Here is an 18,757-nt window from a genome sequence, read left to right on the forward strand (position 1 = left end):
CTCTCTATAGAGTCAGTTAAATCCTGACAGAAAAGCTCGGTAATGTTAACTAGCGATTTTGCTGTGAGATGAGTTGTTACTTTTCTGTGTGTAAAATACTGATGTTTTCTGTGTCAGGTGTTGAGATTTAATTTGTTGTTATAAGGATATTATGACATTTGCATGAAAAATGGAAATGCTGTCTTACATTGCATCTGGAAGCTCTTTCTAATGCACGCTTAAATTTAACCTATCAAAATTTCACTGAGTAAAAACCCTGAAGATTTTGTCCATTAATGCTCTTGCCAGGTGGAAAAAAAATTAATTGCTTTTAATGGATTTAATTTGGCTGTCCTCTGTCAAAAAAATCTGGGATTTTAATATCTGATAAAAGTAGTTAAATGGGGAATCTTCCAAACAACATTGAAATGTATATTTTTTTCAAATATTGCAGTTCGATACATGAAATTTCTGTTCTAAAGCAGACATAATTTTAGTATATTAACGAACACTTGGTCTATGTTGGATGCCTTTAGGAAATTATGGTCAAAAATGCTAAGTAGTTGAGATAAATTCAGAGTTAAAAAAAAAATCCTGGATGAGGGCCAGTTATTGTGAGAGGTTACCTTGGGCATTGAGCTAATTTCAAAGTTCCTTTTCAGAAACCGCAAATCCTGTTTTGCACCTAGGTGGTCCTCGCCAGCTGGTACCGCATATATACTGCCATTATGGATTTCCTTGGTGTACCGACAAAGACATGTTGGACTGTAAACAGAGGAAAAGGGCTTAGTCCTGTTGAAAGCTGCGAGGGTGAGTTGTGTTTTATTTATGTGGTTTCTTCCTGGAAGCATATAATTGCAGCTTTACGTATTTCAGAAGTAATAAATATTCCTGTGTCTTTATCACTGACGTGCTTTCATTTGGCTAAGCCTGTGTTTTTGGCAGGTTCACAACAGGAGTGAGAAACATGAAAAAAAAAAAGATGCTTTTAAGAATACCAGGAGTGAGAATGTGGGCTTTACTTACTAGATAGCTCCTCCTACCTAGACCGAATTCTTCTACTGCACTTCAAACTTCTGAGTTGTAGTCTGAGCCTTCATAATGTTGGACTGTTACAAAGAATAAAATGTCCTAAATGTCAGGCCACTGTACATACATGTTTTAAATTTTTGTAGCTTCTGTAGAATCCTCAATACATTCCAAGTTCCTGTGTTTCAAAAACTGACCATCTGTATTTCCTCCCCTGACTACATCTTGAAGAGTGGGGAGGAAGGGGAAAAAGGTAACCACAAGGCTGCCTTTTGGAGAAATCTTGTGTAGTGATTCTCCTGGGAAGAATCCTCTTCCTCTTGTAATCTAATATTCAGCATAAGAATTTTAATTTTGTACCTTGATTTTGACACCAAAGCTTGGACACTGCCACTGTTTTGAGGGTTTTTTTCCACATTTAAAGTATTGGCTTGTCAAGTATTATATGATAAAAGTATCTTGCCGAGAAGTGCTTTTGAGGTGTTCTACAGTCAGTTAAAGCTGAATGATAGGTGGTAGCTTGTGAAGTTGTTTCATTTTATTATCTAACGTGTTTTTGTGTGGTGACAATTTAGTATTTTTCCTTTGCTCAAAGGGTATAAGATCTTTAAGCACTTGAATTGAGTCACTTTCTCTAATTTTGTCAGAAACAACAAACAGTGAATAAATTTATACCTTCTTATTCCTGTGTTTTGTAAAAACCAAACCACACCAACAAAACCACCAGTGATTGAGACTACTACGTTTGGTGAGCATTATCATCCTCTTAGAGAACTGTCTTGCTGTATTTTCAGCAATGGCGAATAATCATTTCTGCATATGAAACTATGAAGTTTTGCTACCTTCTCTACAACGAATAAGGCTTTTTATGCCATACTGCTGAAATGATTAGAGCCAGGAGCATTTGAAGAAATAATGGGAAAGAGAATAACAGAAGTGTGCATGCAGAAGTGTTTGTGAATGAATAAATTGACAGACTTGCATTATTGGAAAATTTCTTGGTTTCTAATGAAACAAAGTAAAGAGCATTGTGTGTGATATGCTTAAAGATGAGATTTACTCTTGCAAGAAGTGGGAAATGAGCGTACAGGGAGTACAAACCTGTTCTAAAAAGCTCTATGAAGTCAAAATGTAGTCTGTAGAGAATGGTCTTAGTAATGCCTTCTATACATTGCAGGTTTTTTCTTTACAGTTAATGCTTCCCTCTTGGCTTGTTCTCCTGCTGACTGCCCCAGTGTTGTATCTGCCCCTCCTTTTTTTTTTTTTTTTTTTTTTTTTTTTTTTTTCCCCCAGAAGTGTAGTCTTCCAACTGAATCTTCACGATAATCTCACTGACATTAACTTTTTTTGTTGTCGCTTTCTGTAGATATATTAAGGTAGCATGTTGTGTGCAGTATTACACTGATTTTATGGTGGTTTATAAGCGATATGATATATCTTCTATATTTGACAACATGTGTTAACTGTTTGTTTGTTAGGGTTGGGAGACCCTGCTTCCTTTTATGTTGCTGTGATTTTTCTTTTGAATGGATTAATGATGTCACTGTTCTTCATATACGGTACATACCTCAGGTAAGGCAGTTGGGACTGAGCTATTTAGTTGGTACTACCTATCAGTTTTTATCAAAATTTGAAAAAGTGGATGCTGAAATTTTTATGGGACATTGCTTGTTTGTACAGCAGTAGTGCCTTTTATTACATATATGTTGTCACTAAAAAACTACTGGAACAGAGAATTTTTTTGCTTAAAATAAATGATGATGCCAGAAAAAGTTGTGGAAAATTTCAGTGAAGTGGTATCTTACTGATAGCACCAGGTTGTGGATAAAACTAAATGCTGTACGGGTTTTAAACAGCTTTTGACAGGTTTCTGCTCTTGACATTATCACTGTAACTCGTTTTTTAAACAAAGCTTGAATGACAGTATATTTTTAATCAAGACTGGAGTTTTCCCAGTGATTTGCCTCGTCATGTTGCATGTCTTTCAATTTTAACTTAACTGAGAAGGCAAAATATTTTTAAGATAATGCATTCTGTTTGAGATATGTATACACTTCCCTTTTTCTATGAATTTCTGTTTTCAATATTGGTCCTTAAATTTCAGGAACTGTAATACACTTTCACACAAAATTAGATTCCACATTCAGCAGAAAAACAGAAGTGGAAATATTTTTCTGTTTACCTCTGTTTTCATTTGTCAGTTTTACAAAAAAGCAAAAGGCTGCTACATTTTCTTCTGAGAGATACAATTGCTTTTACTTCTTGTTCCCTGGCCTCACTGTCTTTTGTGTGTTTTTCCTGCTCTCTCTGAAGCATATTCTGGCAGTTCAGATAAAGAATAGTGCAGGGCAGGAGCTGACAGTGAAAGAGGAAGTTGCCTAGTGCAACTATGAGGTGGTTGAGGGTAAAGCATTTGTTTGTATTCTTTAACATAGGAAATGAATGTCTCATGTTTTGAGGAAGAACATAAACTTTAAATATTTGTATCATTAACTTGTCATTTTTCTCTTAAGGGAGGTGTATGGAAATCCACATTTTATGTATTCATGTCATTGAAAAATCATTAAGGTCTTAATTTCTCAGTGCTTTCCTTAGGCTTGGGGTGTGTTGAATTTAAATAACTATCAAGTACTGATAGTAATTAAGTTTTAGTATAAATGATACGCAATATAGGTAGTCAAGATGACTAGAATATAAATGCAGTTCTTTCAGGGTGTAAGCCACTAGCTCTCCAGAGTTGTGAAAAATAACAAGTGACTACAAAGTTTTGTGCAGGTAGGATTTTGTTCTTATTTATTTATTTATTCTGAAGAATATTCACAGTTGGTTACAAAATCTAGATAACTGCTTAGTCATTATGGCTGTTCCAAGGTTCCTCTTAGTCTGAGCAAGCCGGAATATTTAGAGTTTTCCATAAGGTGTGAAAAATAAAAGAACTGAATGTGGAGTCATGCAGTTCTACAACACTGAAGTAGGTAATCTAATGAATTGGCATAAGTCTCCTTCATAAAGCTGGCTTGTTTCTGCTATGATTTTGAAAGTCTTTTTCATAGCCTTACTCATTTGATAGTGGGAAACCATCCTAAAATATTTTTTCTATCATTTAATTCCTGTTTGTTAGCAGTAATAATCTCAAGCTTACATAATATTTTTTTTAAAGTTTTTTGTTTTTTTTTTTTTTGTCTCCCTGTATGTTCATAGAATGTGTAATCATTTTATTTCAGCCCTTATTTGCTTTTATTCTCTTTACAACTTTGACTAGTGATGGAAGGTGATAGAATAGTGGAACACCACTTTCTTATCATTATTTTCCAAGCTTGCATGTGTTCTCATGTCTGTGTTCACTGTACTCTGTAATGAGCTTGTTCAAAGAGTTAAGCTAGCAGAAAGCTCGTTATTTTTGTTGTTTAGCTTCCTTAACCAACTTCCCCGTAAAGTTAGAAGATTACCAGACATGGTATGCCTCTGCCCTAGCATGCTGTGTATGGTTTCTGGTTATGTGAATGCACTGTGGAATCTTCTTAAATCATGCAAGTTAGACTCAAACTCTGGAGCATTCTCTGTTAAGATAACTGAAGCAATATGGTTAGAACTCATGCTATTTTTTAATTTGTATGGACAAAGGAATGGCATTTGGTTGATAAGTGCTTCATGCAATTGTAAGATTCTACTTCACCCCAACCTTCCCCACCTCTCTATTCTTGTAGTCAAGGGACAGAATACTTGAGCTGATTGTCAAATACTGCATCTTAAGGAACTACCAGCAAATTTCCCATATCTCCTTCTGACAGTCCTTTCTTCAGTTTTTGTTTCTTTCATGTTAATAAGCAATGAATTACAGCATTTCCCTAGATGACTTTTTAAGCTTCAGTTTATTGTACCCAGGGAGTAAAAAGAGTAGTTCTTTCATTATTCCAGAGCTGACTCTACTAGACAAAGTATAACTGTTTGGGTCATCTGCAACACTTTAAAAATTACAAATTATTTATTAAATTTAGATTATCCTATATTAAACATGGGGGAAGTAGATTCTAACTGAAAGGCATGTACTTCACCAATTGTGGTATGGTATGGGAGTTTCAGTGGAGTTATCCTTTTATGTTGTCATAGAAAGTTTTAACTACTGTATCTTCTACGTGATAACATTGCACTTATTAAAAGATAACCAGTGTAACTCAACACTACACATAACCCTGTGTGAAGTAGGCTCTATTTGCTTTCTTTTCTGGAAAAGATACTGACAAGGTACATTTCCCTATTCTGTGATACGGATTTACTGATCTTTTGTCATGTATTAAAACAGTGATCCCTTATAGAAGCTGATAGCTCTAAAGCATTCATAATACAACTAAGATCTTTGTATTCTAGACTTTAAGGTTTTATCATAATGTTAACCTGTAGCATAGACCTTGAATTTTGTTTCTGGTTGTGGGTGTTTTTTGCAAATTTTTAGTCTGCTTTGTTCCTAAGACTAACATTTTTTTAATATTAAGCACATATTTTAGCTATTTTGGGTGTCAGTGTTGATGCTTTTAGAATTTATGGAATGAAAGGTTGAGTTTTATGTGAGAGAATACACAATTCCTGGAGATTGTTTTAGCACTTAGTTGATACCTGTAATCCTCAGATTGTGTACATAGAACTCACTCATTCTGTTTGACTTGTATATTAGTGATGGATGAAGGACCTGAGAGGATCTGAGGTTTGTTTTACTTTTTTTAAAGAATCTCAACAGCTGGCTGATTCTTTTGTTTATTAGAAAAAAATTGTATATTCTGTCATTCATAGTAGTAGTGCGCTTGTGTGCACAAAAGGTGTTCTTTGCTTTATATCACAGGATGAGTAATTACAACTCTAATCAAACATAGGAACCTTATATATTGCTGTTTTGAGAGGGGATAAATCTAAGTAATATCTTTGCTTTCAATGTTGACTCCATGGTGCTAATTATTCAACAGGTGAATTTGATTGGTTTAGAAATGTGTAAAATTCCTTAAGTCAAGGGCTTGAAAAACTCTCATGTTAACATCACAGTATTGCACATAAGAATTAAATTGTGTCTTGCATTGACCATGTCACTAATTCATTTCTAAATACATTTTTTGAACTTGCTTGATTTGATTACTCTAAGATAGTCCTAGATTCAGATGAAAATTCCCTGTTGGGCAGTTTAGCATGCAAATTCAAAGTTTTATGCTCAACATCTTAGGGAAGAAATAGTCCATTTATATTGCCTGGTGTTTAGGGAAGAAAAAAAAGGTTTGGCACTTTTCAAGACCAAGCTCTGGGTATAGCAGATGAAGCAGCAGATGTAATGATCTAAACCAAGGTTTGTGAGGAGTGGAATAACTGCTTTCCAAATTATTTAAGTTAAAATTGGTCTTCTGCAGTAAACAGCTGATATATGAAGAGTAGTCTGCTCTGGAAAAAATATTAGCTGAGTAACTAGTATTTTAATATTGTATGTACAGTGTAGATTGTTTTCCTTTGATGCTTGAAAGCATTCTTAACACACCCTCCACACTCCCCAACTTAGCTGTACATAAGTGCCGCTTCACATTTTTGAAGCAGCATTGACTGTTATGAGATTCTGTTGAACCTATTTTTCCTGTTTTTTTTACAGTGGGAGTCGTCTAGGAGGCCTTGTTACCGTGATGTGTTTCTTTTTCAACCATGGAGAGGTAGGTCTCCCTCCCCAACCACACCCCTCTCCCCTTTTTTTTTTTTTTTTAAAGTTTAAGCTAATTCTTATTTCAACAAAGATAGCGATGTTGCTTATCTATTAGAGGATGGATTTAAATGGAATAAGACATTATTGAAAGCAAAATAGGCCATGACTCGAAAATGTATAGCACAGTCCAATGTGTCACCTTATATGTTAAAAAAATAATAATTCAGAAAGGAAATACATTGTAAAGTGGTCCTGAGATTGGAATCTTAGTAGCACAATGACTCAAGTTTCAAAACATCAAAATATTCTATTTTTGTGCCCATTCCAGACATAACCGAGCTATATGTACCATATGAACAAGCTTCAGAAATGGAGGAGGTTTTCTTCAGATTGCTATGTATTTTACTGGAAATTCATGAATACACAGCCCCCCCCAAAAAAAAAAAAGCAAAGAAACCTCTGTAGTACTGATATACTATGGCCAGGATACATAAAATTTACAAACTGTATATGTGTATAGAGAATTCCAGTGATGGATTTAGTAAGCTGCATTACAGGGTGGGGAAAAAAAAAAAAAGAAGAAACTGTAACTTAAAACATCTCCCTGCATCCCCAACTAATGCTATTCATGTCACTGTGTTATATTTTGGAAGAAAACTCATGGCTTTCATTCTGATACCCTTGGGCAGAGTTTTTGGGTTTTTTTTAATGTTCACTTTATGTATATAAATGTTTGGTTTAATTTACTTAAAATGCAGCTGTACTGTGAAGATTTTCTAGATGGAAACTAGCTACCTTACAATTTTGTTAAGGGTTAAAGTTATGTTTTGTTTTCTTATTTTACTGAGCTGAACTTGATAGAAAACTCAGAGTAGGAAGCATATGTAGTTGCACATAACAATCAAAGAGGCTTAGTGAGCTTTGACAGTTATCTTACAAAAACAAAATTGGTGTGATGAAATAGCTATTTTATTTTTAAGTTGCATTTGAAATGTTTTTCTCTAAATATCCTTTGTGAAGAATTTTCACTAATGGATGTTAACTGCCTGGTCCAGACCAGGTAAACACTAGTTTCTAAACTTTTTTTTGTGCTTTAAGAGGGTGAATATGTGGGTTTCTGTTCTTAATGGCATTCTGAAGTGAAGGGAATGTTTTATCCTTTGCTAGGAAATACTGATTGGAGTACACACTGTTTTGCCAAGTGTGAAGGTGATAAAGTGTAACTTCAGAAGGGAACAAGTTGAAAACTTCAAAGACAGTGATAGCAATAATGAAAAGAAACATTTATTTTGCTATGACACAGGCAGTTCTCTTATCCATAGGAGACTCTGTAGGAGAGCTTGTCTCTCTCTGTGGATGACTTGACTTGGGGGAAAAACACAGATAATGTGTGTATTTTGGAGAATGGTATGAAATTAGGTCTACATTAGCTCTACACAGATGTAGTCTGGGCTTAGGTAGAGCTCAAGTAGGGTGACTGATTCAGGCTCAGCTGTATGAATTTCTGGAGAGCAATAGGACTTGCAGAGGTGCAGTGTTAGATCTCAGCTGGCTCTTTGCATTTGTACTGTGAGTAATGAAATAACTCAAAGTTGTGTGATATTGTTGTGTATATAGTTATGGTAATATATGTAGCTACATGTATGTAGGTGGTCTAGTTTCACTGTGTGTACTGGTGAATCACATTCCGGGAGTGAGTGTATACACGTATGTGTATAAAAAAACCTATTTAACTCTTTCATAGGCCTTTGATTGTGTGAAATCATCTTGCATGTGCTTCAACGCTACTTACAGTGGAGCTAAACCAGTTACTAAAAATTTGCTTACCCTTTCTGGAGCCATAGGACTGAGCTACATGAGTAAGCCTGATCTGAGAGTGTTGGTATCTCAGATGTAGTGCTGTGTATAAGTGGTTAGCCTTCTGGCACTGAGCTAATGATCCTAAAGCAGTATGTTTTTATTTGCACTTGCTTGTGCTACTGTGTTTTAATGATTTCAAGGTTAGACAGATCTGATGTATTTATACCTGCAGCAAAAGTTCATTTACAGCCTTGATAAATCCTCCACAGATGATTGAGTTTGGTATTACATTCCAAACATAGAAAAATAGCATGGGCTTAAATTAGTCAATCCACTTTTAAGGTAATGCTTCCTTTTTATGGCTGTATATGCTTATAATTTCTTTCCTGTCTTTATCTTCTCTAGTATCAAAAGATTTGGTAAATCAAATGTTGATATAGTCTTGAAAAATAATCAGACTACACAGCTTTAGAATAATCATGATTATATTTATTGCTAATAAAAATACTTTAATCATATTTGTGCAGTCAGCTGAAGACAACACATTAGTATTCATATATTTATGAAGGGCTTGTTTTAATGGTAGTTAGGGTGCAGCTTTTACAGAGAGTGCTTTTAGACAGCAAGGACTGTTTGACTAATGTGGATGGGCTTCTGTACTTTGCATTTATTTTTACACTATTAATCTAAAATACTTGTGAAATAGCAAGACAATAAGCAAGGAGATGTATAAATTTGATTCTAGTGACTTCTTTGGTAAAACAGTATTTCAAAAAATGGTTTTAAGATTATAGGAAGTGGAGAAGGAACATCCTAGCATCCAAATCCTATAAGCTTTCATAGATTCATTATGGTCCATGTTAAGATGAACTGTGGTTTTGTCCTGTAGTTTTAAAGAACCTACTTCTAATTTTTAGTACAAATCTACTGATAGCCATTTTGAAACATTTTTTTTTGTATGTCAGAGTTTTCCTGTAAAGTTATAATTATTTTTTTGATGGCCAGTGCTATCTGCAAGCACTTTTTATAAAGAGTTGAATATAAACATTGGAGATGACAGTTATAGCTGAGCCATTTGCCATGAACCCCAAGAAATTAATGAAAAACATATTCAGTTTACTTCATTGTATTATGCTTTGCTTTATTAGGGTTAAAGAGCAAAGTAAGTGTAAGTATAAGCTATGTAAGTGCTTGATTTTGTGTATTCAATTTTCTTGGCCTGTTTTGGAGGGCAGCTTTATGTTTTATACTTAAGTGCTGTCGCTAGTAGAAATGTGAAATGTTTATAATCTAGAGAACTCTAGCATAATGTTGGTTTATCCCTCAGATCCTCTCCCCACACACTTTCTCCGTCTAAGTATGGCAAGTCACTGCCTGAGTGTGAGCATGGTTGTAGTTAACCTGAATGAGTTGTTAATCTCAGCAGAAGCAGGAACAAGCAGCTGCTGTCCTGGCTTTTTTTCTTGGATGTTCTCTAGCTGTCACATTTCATTTTGGAAAAGCAGTGATCTATTTTAATTAACAGTGCATCATAGATCTCAAGTCTGGAAGCCACTTTCTTTTTCTTCCTCTTTTCTGCTTCCTGGATTGTTTTTTTTTAGTTTGTGAGTAAAATCTCATGTAGCTTGGTTTTTGCTTCATTGAAGTATCTGTGGTCATTCATTTTGAAATACAAATGCATTGTTTAATGGAAATGTAGCAGCAAGTTTTATCATCTAACACAGTTCTTATTTTTAGTGCACTCGTGTGATGTGGACTCCACCTCTTCGTGAAAGTTTCTCATACCCATTCCTTGTGCTTCAGATGTTGCTTTTGACCTATATTCTCAGGTACCTCTCAATTTATCCTTATGTCTTCACAGTGATTTAAAAAATGGAATGTCACAGGACATTTATTTAAATGCATTTGTTTAAATATTTATTCAAGTGCCTCTGTGTGCCATAGCAATGGTATCATTAACATAGAAACTTTCCTGTGACTGTTACATTGCAGACTCTGCACCAGTAGAACTGCAGTATATTGCTCACTTATTAAAAGGAAAAACTTTGCAACTTGAAGACACGCTTAAAATAAGAATCCAAGTTACTGTATTGGCAAATATGTACCTAAACTAAAAATCAGAATTTTTGGTTGATGTCACTTTCTTCCCATGAGAAACAAGTTGATACTCTGTCAATTGGTTTTGTCTCTCTACATTGGTTGCACTTAGAATAAGCCTGTGCTTTGCAACAGAGGATGCTATAGGCACCCTAAACTAATATGTTCTTGCAGTCTTCTATAACTAGTTAACAAGGCTAATTAACTAGTTCAATGATTTAGAGCAATCTAATTGTACTGATGCAGGGATGATCCTGAGTTCATTAGTCCTCCTTTACCATGGTTGTTTCTGGCTTGCAACATGATTATGTTACTGTCTTGACTCTCTTTTGAAAAATAAGCCTGATTGTTTTTACTTGAGGGCTTTTCCACCAACTCTGTGGCATCAGATTTCCGGTATATTTATGACTTAGCTGAACTTTGTACTTATAACCACAGATTTTCCTTTATTGGGTCATACTAATTTGTAGTATTGATGATTACACCAAAAATATTTTGTGCTTGTCACTAACTTGGGGTTTTTAAGTGAGGAAAAGATACAAGCTGTCTAGAAAAATATTTTGAGGCATAAGTTTGTAGAATGATTGCTAGATTTCAAATTAGAAAGACACCTGTTCCATTTAATGCTAAATTGTGAGGTCAAACAAAAACCAAGGAAATAACACTTTTAGGGTGATCAGAGCACATATATTCTGTACCTACAATTATGACACTTTTTGATTAGATAGATTCACCACTGTTCTTCAAACCTTGATACATAAAATAGTACTTGGGCTTGCTTACCTATGCGAAGTAGGTATTTAAGCATTTCAGAGCGAGGTTCCAGAAAGGGGATAAAACATTTGAACTTCTGTTTCTCAGTTATAATTCCTGCTTCAAGAGCAACTCTGTTTTATGTGTAACAATATTCCAATAAAATATAGGAACTGTCTTTGAAACAGAGACTAGAACTTAAATTCTCCTATTATTTGTATCATTTCTATCACATTTGTATAATATATTACTTAATACATTAGACCTATGCTCAGCATGAATAGAAGTTAATCTTGAGGCTTTGTAAAAGAAGCTGAAGAAAATTTTACAGAATTTGAGTTGGCTGTAATTGGTTGGGTTTGGGTTTTTCAGCAGAACATTTATGGTGTCTTCATCTGTTGGAGGCCACTTAATGAAATTTGGCACATGACATTTTTCTGAAGTGAACTCAAAGCTAACACAGGATTAAATAAATAACACTTACAGCAGGACATAGAGAATGGGCTGGTTTTAGTTAAAGATGAATTTCATGTATTTGTCATTGTCTCCTGCCCTGAAACCTCACTCAGGATTACTAGCAGAAAGTTGTAGAAAGTAAATATGGAAGATATATGAGGAAGAGGAGTGAAATCACTTTCAAATGCAGACTGTTCCATGAATAGTTGTGATCCCAGCTGAAGTGGAAATGGTTGTGACCTGACTGTAGAGTTGTTGCAACAAAGTGGACTACTTCACGTGACATAGGTTGGCCTGCTATATTACATGCTGCCAGGAGAAGACTTGTTTGGTGATGAGTGACTCCTCAAATAGTTAAGACACATTAAACATCAGAACTATTGTTTTTGGAAACTGGTGGAAAAGACATATTAAATTTACTTGAGCAGTGTTATTTGTAGTTGATCGATATTGCTAGCTAACTTCTGAGGTAATTTTGTTTTTATTGCATTTTCTATTTTACTTTTCAATAATATGCAAACACCTGTGTAATTTTACTTACTGATGCCTATTCTGTCTCTTTTTCCCAAGGATTCCGAATATTAATACAGGAAGCTTGATTGCACTGTGTGTTTCTAATATCTTTTTCATGCTTCCCTGGCAGTTTGCTCAGTTTGTTCTTCTAACACAGGTAAGACCATATTCGCCTCTTTGTCTTTTCTAGGCAAACTGACTGCTTTGTATAGACAGTTACTGAATTCACAATCATACTGATTATTTCCTTTTAGCAGATTTCACTCTTGCTCTCAGGAAAGATTCACACCATTTATCACATCAATATTTTTCTAGTCTTAAATTTTAAAGTTGGCCATTTACACTACTCAGTATTCTGTTTTCAGGACTAAAAAATGTACTTTTCCCTTAAAAGCAGGCTCTAGCCTAAGTTCAGTACATTAGAACAAGCTCAGAACAAGAAAAAAACTTTGTATATTGAAGTAAAAAGACATTGATCTTGCATCTTTTTAGGCTATTCCAAATTTTTAAATGGAGCAATGTTTGCATGGCATGTAATATCTGGCATGGTTTTGCATGATTTCCCATTTAATTTTGATGAGCCTGTGAGTAGTGACATAATCTTACTGTCTGAGAGTTTGGACAGTTGAAATAACTTTTAGCTAGTGTTGAAATATAGTAGATGCTCATGTGAGCAGTAGGCTACTGTCATACAGCACACTTTCTTAGTGTTTAAATTGATTGAAAAGTAGCCTGTTGATTGAAATCCATCTATGTCTCCGTACTTTTTCACTTGTCTGTCTTACTTGAAGCAGATATTACTTGGTTTGAGTTGATAATTTTGAACAATCATTTATGCTGTGGTATGCAAGTTTTCTAACTGCAGAAGAGGAAACCATTAAATTCAGTGAAATATTGTGAGAAACTCATCACTATAACCTGTTTAAGATGCTGGGCCTGAAATTTGAAATAAAAGGTTCAATTCGTAATTTCATTAATTTCTCATGTGACTTTTAGCAAGCTGTCTAATGAAAGAATCTCATTTTCCTTAGCAGCAAACTATGGATGTTCTCATACTTTGCTGAAAAGTTAAGGTTAAATAATGTTACTGAATGGGTTTGTTTTGTTTTGTTATTTTTATTAAAATCTATGGGTGAGAGATGATATGTTAGTGCTGTGTTTTGGTGACTTGCATTTTTATACAGCGTATTTTCAAATTTTTGTTAAATATTTAAATATGCTTGATAGTTGTTATTCAGAGCACCACAGTAGGTTTTTTGAAAGAAACCATTATGAAATGCCTAAGTATTTGCTTAGCAAAAAAGTAGCAATAAAAGTTAATTATTGTTTGAATAATCTCTTTTTGTATGAATGTTTATTCTGCTAGAAAGAGTGCACCACTGCAAATTGTTTTAATTTATCTTTTCATTTTTGATTCTAGATAGCTTCACTATTTGCTGTGTGTATTATGGGTTATATTGACTCCTGCAAATTACAGAAGATACTCTCTGCTCATATGGTAATACTTTTTTTAAAAAAATTGAATCTGCTCAAACAAGTCAGATCATCAAAGGAGGCCATTTGTCTAAAGTGTTTTCCTTAGTTGCAAGGTTGTTGAAAAGATGCAATAATACCAGACAGAGGAGCCTGGATTCAAATATTTGATCTTATGTGTATTGATGTCACAGTGTCAGAAACTAGGATCCCTGTGGTGCACAGGAATTCTTGAACCCCAGAAAAATTATTAACCTAAAGAATTTGTAGAAGTACTTGCCTCTCCTTTCTGTCTCCATTCCATGGACTTGAAGATACTGTCTCAACAGATTAGAAAACAAGTAATAGGGCATGAGTAATAAAAAGTTGAAAAGTCAGCTGTCACCTCATGCCATAGATTAGCAGAAACAAAATAGTGAGATATTAGTATGTCAAAATTAGAGAATAGACTTTTGTCTTTGAAGGAGAGCTCCTCCGACTAAAATTGGGTTTTGAAGATAACTGTAGTATTGACCATGCAAAGATGTTGTAGTTGAACTATTTGGAGAGATATTTAGAAAGGAGGACAAAGAAAATAAACTATTAGGCTGAGGAAAAACTATTTTCTCAAAAACGGGTGATAAAGCAAAGGAAGGAGATAAGTAAAAGGCATTTAAGTTTCTCTGTAATATATCTGATTTTCATTTTTAAAGTTAAGATAGTAATCAAGTTTTTCTACCAGGAGTTTTGCTATTTCAAGCAAGATTATAGTTTGAAATATACAGGAAGATGTAAACAACTTTTTTGAAGAAATACAGTTGTCTTTAAAAATATATTTTTGCTAAAATTGTGCTATGCAAACTCAGTGGGGAAAAAGAGAATGTTTACCAAAGATAAGAAGCTTTGAGCTTAATTGTATTTCATATGTTTTCAAACATATTTTGAAATATGTAAATGATAAATTTAAGGGCAGTAGTAAGTTCTAGGCATCTATGATATAAACCTGGGATGCCAAATGCTTGTTCCCAGTCAGATTTACCAGTAAAACTTGCAAACAAACATTTTATCTTGCTTTAGTAATTTTTTGACAGAAGCAGGGTGAAATATTTAAGCCTTTTGGTTTATGTCAGTAGCTATATCATAATTTTGGTGCCAAAGTGTCGTAAAAACCCTATTTTCAGATAGATAAACAATCATGTTATATTACAGAGAAAGCTTAATGATGCTGGGTAAACTGCCAATCTTTGTTTTGTGGTGTTTTCAATTTTTGCTCCCTGCCACTTTTCTGTGGAAAATGAAAGTCTATGTGAGGAGGTGAGTAGAAAAGTCTGCATAATTTACAAATAGCTACACTATTTTTCTTTATTGTTGGGTATAGAAGACAGTGATTGATCATTGATTTTGCTCTCCAAGTTAGAAAATTCAGCTTGTTGCTATTAAAAAGAAAGCACAGTAGGAGATCAGGATGGTAGATAAAAGTTGTATTTCAGCCTTGACTTTCAACATCATTTCGTTAAGTGTGTATGATCAGTCACAGTTCTGCTTCCTTGACTTTGGTTTGGTGATGATTATATTTTAAATAGATGGTTCTCAGTTTGGAAGAAAGAGACAACAAACATTGTATTCAACATTTTTGTTTGCCTAGGATTCTGAAAGATAACAAACAGGATGGAGAAATAATACATTAATTTGAAAAAAAATGAATGCGGTAGGAATAACTTAAAAAATATAGCTGCTGTATCACATGAGTTAGTCCTATGATAAAATCTTTTTGTCTATAAGTGGTTTTAAAATACAAATTAACATAATATAAACTTGTCTACCTGTTGCCATTAAGTCTTTATAATCACTGTTTGCAGAACAAGTCTGTAAGCTTGAGTATCGAGCTTGCACTTGCTGTGAAGTAGGTGTCTTTAAAGCTGGTGACACAAGGTAATTTCTATACTTGGGCAATTCTTACCTTCTCTATTTTAAATTTAATTTTATTTTCTTCTTTCAGGTATCTCTTGTAGTGTGTTTTATTCTGATGTTTGGTAATTCAATGTTGTTGACATCGTATTATGCTGCATCTTTAGTAGTTATCTGGGTAAGTTTAAGAAAAAATCATATGCTAAGAGTGTAATGCTGTACTGTTATTTATGTATTGATTTAAAATGTGAAACTGCAGCATTTTCAGCTAGTTATCTTTCACATGACAAAGAGAATGAGATCTTAAAGATATCTGGAGAATGGGTACATACTAATTTAAAAAATTGTATTTTTACACCAAGACCTCTTTGTAAGAGAAATTCATTTAAGGCTCAGTTCTCTTGTTTTCATAGCTTTCTTCTTTTCATAAAAGTATAAAATTTACCACGTATGTATTTTTGACCAGACTAAATGTAGAACAAGAACATGAGCAAGAAGGAGTTTGTTTTAAATGCTTCTTTATTGATTGTGAAACCGCAAATGCAGAACAAATGTCTAAAACATACATGACAATGGTTTAAGACTGTTTGAAGCTGCTGAGTCATGCTGCCATGTTAGTGAAATTACTCACTGAAGACTCATCATCTCATCATTCACTATTTTAATTTTTCTTTAAATAGGAAAAGCAATGGCCAACTTTTTGAATTTCATATAGTTTCTCTTAAGGGATTTATGTACGGCAGAAATAGGACATCAGATTGTGTGAACAGATCTAAGTTTAGCATGCTATAAATCATCTCCATTTCTGATTCTTTTTGTCTCTCCTAGAAGCTTGGGCTGAGTTCAGTGATTTTCCCCCCCCCCGTTTTGTTTATATTTTGTCCATCAGCAAAAAAGTGGTAGTTTCTCACTGATGCTAGCAGTAAGCTGCCTTGGCTATTGGTATTTGATGGTAGTATAGTCTGCTTATTATAAACCCACTCTAGTTTTTGTAGCAGCTTTTGCGCTTATATAGTAAGTACAGGTACATTGAGTTTCTTGCCTGTTTTCTGCTTTGGAATGAATATTTATTGTTTCTCATCTATTTGTGGCCTCAGTCTCGCATATGGTCTGGATTTCTGAAAACTTTTAAGTTAATTCTCAGTTTTTCTTAATTACAGTTTTTATCAAATTAGCTTAAAATTAGTCTTCCTTCTGTCATAAAATGAAGAACATAACGTGAAATAGTAAAACATGAGTAAATCTTCCCACCACCCATATCCTTGCCTTGTTTGAAAATTGTTTGTATTGTGCTGCCAGTAATTTATTTATTTATTTCTTCTCTTGTCATTTGTGGAAGCAGACATAGTTCAGTTTCCCACTGGCTGTGACATAAAGAAGCTTAGAGAACTGTATAATACAGAATCTTACTTGTTAAGGAGAAGAGTAGTCTTCTATTTAATGTATATAAACTGCAGTAATTTTTATGTTGGCATGTTTTGCTGGTGCAGGGTAAAATCACAATGTTATATATTCATATTTCAGGTTGTATTAATTATGGAGGGGCTTTTAATAAATATCTATGTGGTACAATATGTGCTTACCAAAACAAACAAAAAAAGCCTTACTCAGGGTACTGGAATATCTTGTTACTATATGTTACCTGAAAATGTCCATTCATTTTGTTATTAGGGAATTCTTGAATTGAGTCCAAAAGTCTTGAAAAGTGGCAGAAGAGAAATCTATATATGGGTAAGGAATTTCATATATTTTGATTTTCAGAAAAGAACTCTGACTTTGCTTTTTGTTTTAGTAAAATACAGAAATAACTTATGATTTTCAGCTATTGGAAATGAAAAATGTAGCTGAACTACTGTCTTTAATATATTGTCCATATTCCTAGAAATTAATTTTAAACTACTGAAGGAAGAAAAAGGGCATATACACACATTTATATCAGAAAACTGAAATAACCTTCAAATGGCATTTCATTTTAAATTACCAACTTAAACATATGTAGAAAACCTAAGATCTATATGAACATCCCTTTAAAATAAAGGATGATTTAGAAAAGGCAAGTAAAAGGCTAATAGTTTTTGCAGAAATGAAGATTAAGATACTGCACTAGATATTCCCTAAAATGTGTCCTATATATTTTTTTTAAGGATATTTTTAATAACAGTAAGCAACTTGTAATTACATAAGGAAGCAAGTCAGTAAAACAGTGTAGGGTGTGTGGGTGGGGTTTGAGGGCAGTAGAAGTCATGTCCAAATATGGAGGATGCTCCCAAAACTATGACAAATAATATAAAACACTGTAGAAAACGTGAGAAGCAACTTACTGCTTAGGACATAACATTAACTTCTAAAAACACCTGAAATGGGAGCCTGTTGAGACTATGCCTGGTTTAAGACAGGCATTCTTTTTAAATGAAGGGTAACCTGTTAGCAAAACTGGATAGAATTCATACAGTTATTATAAAGAAATTAGAATATAAGGGCATTAAAAATATATATTTATAACAAATTGTATTGCGTGCGTAACCTGCTAATGTAGTTAGCTGTGGTACCAGGGAATATGGGAGTGCAGGCAAATCTCATGTCAGTTTTTAAAAAGGAGATCGAAGGCGTTTGTGAAACTGCAGACCAGTAAGTCTAACTTTTGTAAAAGAATAAAAACTTGAACAGTGATAAAGTTACTAAGGCTATGTGTACATGCAACATAATGAGATAGGTCCAAGAAAGCCTATGTGAAAGGAAGTCATCCCTTGCAAATGTCTTCCACTTCTTTGAAGGATGTAGATAAGGGTGTGTGGGTGAATGTAATGCACTTGGATTTCAGAAACCTTTTGGGGAAGGTATCTAACTGGAACTATAAAAGAAAATAATCTCCATGGGATAAGGTGTGAATGTTAGAAGGTAAGAAACAAATGGTGGTATTAAATGGGAAGTTTTCAGAAGAAGACCACCACCACCCCCTAAGTATGGATATAAAATAATTGATCCTAAATAAATCCGTGCCACTCAGCAGAGAAATCTCAGTATTTTTCTGAAAAGTCCTCTGAACACATCAATTCAATACTGAACAGGCATCAAAAAAGGAAAATACATGATGAAATA

General features: G+C 34.1%; 1 protein-coding gene across 5 annotated transcripts in view; it reads left to right on the forward strand.

Moving 5' to 3' along the window:
- Positions 1 to 18,757, forward strand: part of DPY19L1 (dpy-19 like C-mannosyltransferase 1) — a 50,148-nt gene that overhangs the window by 12,321 nt on the left and 19,070 nt on the right. For all 5 annotated transcript variants that reach the window (XM_026843868.1, XM_026843863.1, XM_026843864.1 and 2 more), the window contains 8 exons: positions 669 to 789; positions 2,487 to 2,580; positions 6,632 to 6,689; positions 10,217 to 10,308; positions 12,356 to 12,455; positions 13,719 to 13,796; positions 15,750 to 15,836; positions 17,330 to 17,389. In XM_026843868.1, coding sequence (XP_026699669.1) covers positions 669 to 789; positions 2,487 to 2,580; positions 6,632 to 6,689; positions 10,217 to 10,308; positions 12,356 to 12,455; positions 13,719 to 13,796; positions 15,750 to 15,836; positions 17,330 to 17,389 — 690 coding nt within the window. The remainder of the gene's footprint in view (positions 1 to 668; positions 790 to 2,486; positions 2,581 to 6,631; positions 6,690 to 10,216; positions 10,309 to 12,355; positions 12,456 to 13,718; positions 13,797 to 15,749; positions 15,837 to 17,329; positions 17,390 to 18,757) is intronic.

The sequence above is a fragment of the Athene cunicularia genome (assembly GCF_003259725.1).
Source record: "Athene cunicularia isolate RWA chromosome 2 unlocalized genomic scaffold, athCun1 chr2_part2, whole genome shotgun sequence".
NCBI classification, from domain to species: domain Eukaryota; kingdom Metazoa; phylum Chordata; class Aves; order Strigiformes; family Strigidae; genus Athene; species Athene cunicularia.